Here is a 5000-nt window from a genome sequence, read left to right as displayed (position 1 = left end):
GGTCACCATATGTGGGATTGGCTAGCTTGAGTGTTCTGAAGCAGATGTCATAAAGGGCTTCATTATCGATGCAGTAAGTTTCATCAGTGTTCTCTACTAGTTGGTGAATGGAGAGGGTTGCATTGTATGGCTCCACCACAGTGTCTGAAACCTAAAGAAAAGGTTCTTATTAGAATTTATATGGAATGAAAGAATTTAACATCGTGTCAACTCAACATATTGTGATATTAAAACCTGTCAGCTCATATATTGGGATACTAAAACCTTTTCCAAACACTTACTTTTGGGGAAGGTACAACTGAGAAAGTGACCATGATCCTGTCTGGGAATTCTTCACGGATTTTGGAGACCAGCAGAGTTCCCATACCAGACCCAGTGCCACCACCAAGGGAATGTGTTAGCTGGAATCCTTGAAGGCAGTCGCACTTTTCAGACTCCTTACGAATCACATCCAGAACAGAATCCACTAATTCTGCTCCCTCTGTGTAATGGCCCTTAGCCCAGTTGTTGCCAGCACCACTCTGGCCTGTTGAAAAAATATATGATTAGGGTTTTACATATTTAATTGTAACAAATCTAAAATATTTACTAGAGTGATGTATATGTTTATTTCATATAGTGGTTACAAGAATGCTATTCAAATATTCATCCTCAAATACCTCCATATAATTACATGCACCTTTATGAATCAGATCAATATTCAATAATAGAAATAGGCAATTGAAAATCACCTTAAAATATAAATGTTAGTAAAAATTTGCATGTATAAATTATGCATACACTAAAGGTTACTAGAAGGCTTAAGATTAATGATTAATTGTGCACATTTAACCCACTCTAAATAATGTGCGATAACCACCTACAAAATGTAAGGTAGGCAGTACCTAACCAACTGGAGTAACTTGATAAACACCTAATTGGAATACATAAGCCACTACATTCTTTAAATTCACCATACAACCCATAAATTAAGTGTGCAGTGTTAGCTGTGTAATACTAAGTAGCTACTATACACTTCCACTAACAAGTGAGCAGTGAGTAAGATCGTAAGTGTGCACTAAATGGAAAACAAATTAAACAATAGGGGCATGTACACACAAGAGAAATGAGGAAATCTATGAACCTGAAATTACATACCTATAAAAATAACCTAATCTTTATGTCAAGCAAGCAGCTATCACAGTATAGTATATTTGTTAAGATACTTTGCAATTAAAGTTATGGCAAGTGAAATAACTCTTGGGATATTTTATGATCCCTGCAGCAAAGCATCCAAGCAGTGAATATAACCTAGAATTGGGCATGAGATGCGTCAATATATTCAGATGGTCAATTGTACCCATGTTTACTTTTAAAAAGAAGTACATGATGAATTAACAGACTAGTATTCATTTAAGGCATGTATATTAACTGCAAACTTTCTTAATCTAAGTTTTGATACACATTTGTGCATGTGCAAGTCTATCAAAAGGAGATTTAGATATGTATGGATTCCCAAATATTAAAAATTACTGCATATGTTAATCTGAAATTTAATTAAATTAAACTGAGTTTATCCATATAGTAACTAAGGTTGTAAGAGGAAAACTACTAATTTCCATTTAAGATACTAACCATTGTCCATTCTGCCTGAACTAAAACAATATTGCATATGCCCTGAAGGAAACTTTCAGAAAGAATAATGTGTAAAAAATAAAACATTTCAGTACATGACTTCAGTTAGAAACTAGACTAAACTGGTATGCAAATCCTCTTAGGGTATACAAAATCTTGCAAATCCTAAGTCATCTGCATTAGTTTAAATTTCCTTGACTCATCTCAAGCCAGAGGCTTTAGTAACCAGTAAGTTACACTGACCTCACATGAGAAACACTTTTAAGACACCATGACAGATCTGATGCTGGAAATAAAAATCAAATAACCTGACAATAGGAATGTCAAAATTGCAAACATTTTTACATATATGGAGATCGTGGGGAAGAGGAATGGAAAGATGCTCATGCCAAGTTTACAATTACCAATGTCTAACAAAATCAATGTCTTACGAGACTGGTCAATTCAATTCCTCCTCAGTACTACTATTGGGTAAATATTACCAAACTTGAAAAACATACAAATAAAGGAACACTTAAATGCAGTCGGATAGTTCTTATCCTGTATAGCATAAATGTGAAACTTACCAAATACAAAACTATCAGGCTTGAAGAGGTGCCCGTGAGGACCAGCTCTGACACTGTCCATGGTGCCTGGCTCCAAGTCCACGAGAATTGCACGGGGTACATATTTGCCCTGGTTGCCCTCATTGTAGTACACGTTGATGCGCTCCAACTGGAGGTCCATCAAGTCCTTGTCCACACCACTTGTGTATTCTCCTGATGGCTGGATGCCATGCTCATCGCTGATGATCTCCCAGAACTGAAAATTCAAGAAACCATTAATTTAAATACATACAAATAAACTAGGTAAAGCTTAACAGTATACAACACTCGCCCGAGACTCCACGCCAAAAAATATATTCAGCCTTGTAAGTTGCTCTGACTAGGCGTCGCCCCTGGGAAGGGATGATGGGGACTTCGACCCCCCCCCCTCCCCCACCCGGCAGTCTACACCTCGGTATGCACGACAGGAGCTGAAACCCGGGAGCACCGGGTGGACTTAGGCTGTGAGCGGCGCTTTCCGCGATTTTATCCCCTTTATTTGTGCATTATTATATATGTTTGTACATTATTTCATTTACCGTCGACCGCAACTTTGTCCTCTTATTAATTTGCTCCGATTTAGTGCGTCCTTAACTTACAGATTAACCTTAAACTAACCTAACGAACTGCCCTTAATATTGCAAAACGCATCCGTAATGAGATGCAATCATTCTGCAATTTGCCTGTTAAATGTCATTAGCGGAGGCGTTGAAACCTCTTTCACGAAGCCGAAGATCACGCGACGGCGACCTTCCCTCAGTCCTGACCCCTTTAATATCGACACGGAATGCGGCCGCCGCTCCCTTTCCAATTCAACCTCGGCACTCACGCGACGGCGAATCAAAGGCCGTTAACTGGCTACCCTATTTGCACTTGTTGCTGCTGCTCCCCTTAGAAAGGGGTGGGGACGAAATCTTAACATTAGATCGAGACCTTATGTTGCGCACGCGAATGAATTTTCTCGCCCAAAAACTATGTTCCGGCATTTCCGTCAACCGCAGAACCGTGAAGTCTGGTCCAGAAGCTTAAAACCGCTGTTGAACCGCGTGGTGACGGTCACCGCTGATGCTGCAGACACCTTGAGGCGGAGGGCTGTGGGGGTGGGGGTGGGGAGGGGGTTGTCTGGAGAGCAAGGACTATCGATTTGCTTTGAACAGCTGCAGCACTGCGACAGGGGGGAGATAAGACAAATGTTCAAGCGATGAAAATCTCTGCCATTTCCCCGTCCATTTCGTATCGTAATGCGAAGCGGAATGCCGAGAGGACCCTGCCGGGTGGTTACGGCTCCGTCTTCACAAATATAAAGATCAACAGCCCAGTTTGATTTTTAAGAGACGTCTTGAACATTTCTTAACAAGTGACAGGATTTCCCGTGGAATGGCAAGAACGGGCAGACGGCGAGAAAGTTCCCGCAGAAAACCGCCCGCAGTCATGGTAACGGTCATAACACAACCCTTGTGTGACGTTCGTTCACGCATGCTTTATTTCAAGTCATTCTACGCGGCCTAGTTTCTCAGACCTAAACAGGATAATCAGAAACGAAAACTTGCAATGTCAAATTGAAATGTAAATAAAACTCAAGTTCTACAAAGCATAACGACTAGACAAAGGGCGGGGCGAGGCAGAAGGCGCGCGCATTGAGGTGCGACGCCCGCCCGCCCGCCGGCCGCGCCTTCTTTACAAAGAACCACAAGTTAACACGATTTGCAATATTTATCCACAATGCAACACGGCACAATCACACAGCATCACTTGTGCTTACCTTAGTACCGATCTGGTTGCCGCACTGGCCAGTCTGGATGTGGACGATTTCTCTCATTTTTACGGTTCGGGTTGTACGTCCGCTCTCTTCCGAGGTCGCTCAGTAACTGCAGCGGCGCTAGGATCCGCGACTCGGAAGTCGGGAAAGGAGGGGCGACCCTTAGTCAAGCGAGCATCTTTTTACACTTTTAAATGTTATTAGCATCTATGATTACAAATATTTCTTATATATTTCATTATATTTTCTGTTATTAGTCTTATCATAGTATATCTCTGCTAGTATAATGGATTATAGTAGATAATATATTATGAGTCTTCATTATAGTTTCAAATTTTAACCCTAAATTGGCGGGAATAAAAAAAAGGCGGAACGCAATGATGCTTGTATGAAAAGTGTTTAATAATCTAGATTCTGTACAGCAAATCAGGCTTAATTCTGTAGAAAAACAGCTAAGGCTAATAATGCAATCAGATTAATTTTATCAGTTAATAATAAAACTCATGAAACCGTGAGAGGGTGAATGTCCATGGCGAGTGGCGTTCATAGCTAGAATTACGGTCTTGTGGTATATCACTTAGAATTCATGAAAGCTATACCTGTTAAGTTGAGTCTGTGTGAACGTATCATTGATTCCATTAATAATTCAGACCACAGAGGGAATATTCGATCGCTGCTAGCTACTTTTTCTACCATGTGGGAGTATTGGTAAAACTCCATACGCCTCAATAAACGTTTTTCAAAGTTTTTGAAACAATAATCAGTACCAAATTGCCACATTGTATTTTGTATCATATCGCAGTATTCTTTCAAACCCACACACCCGTGAGTGTATGATCTACCTTCCACTCTCACCTCTGCCTACCTAATAATCTTACTAATCTTATGCATATGCAAAACTCACATATCACAAACAAACTTTGCAGACATTAAAGAGAGGAATCGAGTTATTTACGACGATTTATGCATGTTCGATCATTATCTGCATGGCACTTGCATGGCAGAATAGGTATTTAGAACACTTGAATGCGTATTAACATTAC

General features: G+C 40.3%; 1 protein-coding gene across 1 annotated transcript in view; it reads right to left on the bottom strand.

The window, feature by feature from the left end:
- The window catches only part of LOC113822630 (tubulin beta-2 chain), a 5006-nt gene extending 886 nt beyond the window's left edge, over positions 1–4120 (bottom strand). The window contains exons 1-4 of the mRNA XM_027375161.2: positions 3961–4120; positions 2181–2415; positions 282–526; positions 1–151 (exon numbers count right to left, since the gene is read on the bottom strand). The exon at positions 1–151 is cut by the window's left edge and continues 886 nt beyond it. Coding sequence (XP_027230962.1) covers positions 1–151; positions 282–526; positions 2181–2415; positions 3961–4017 — 688 coding nt within the window. The 5' untranslated portion in view covers positions 4018–4120. The remainder of the gene's footprint in view (positions 152–281; positions 527–2180; positions 2416–3960) is intronic.
- Positions 4121–5000: the final 880 nt, after the last annotated feature.

This window comes from Penaeus vannamei, chromosome 5 (genome assembly GCF_042767895.1).
Source record: "Penaeus vannamei isolate JL-2024 chromosome 5, ASM4276789v1, whole genome shotgun sequence".
Lineage (NCBI taxonomy): Eukaryota > Metazoa > Arthropoda > Malacostraca > Decapoda > Penaeidae > Penaeus > Penaeus vannamei.
Note: the sequence above shows the minus strand (reverse complement) of the source record. Positions and strands in the feature narration are given on the sequence as shown.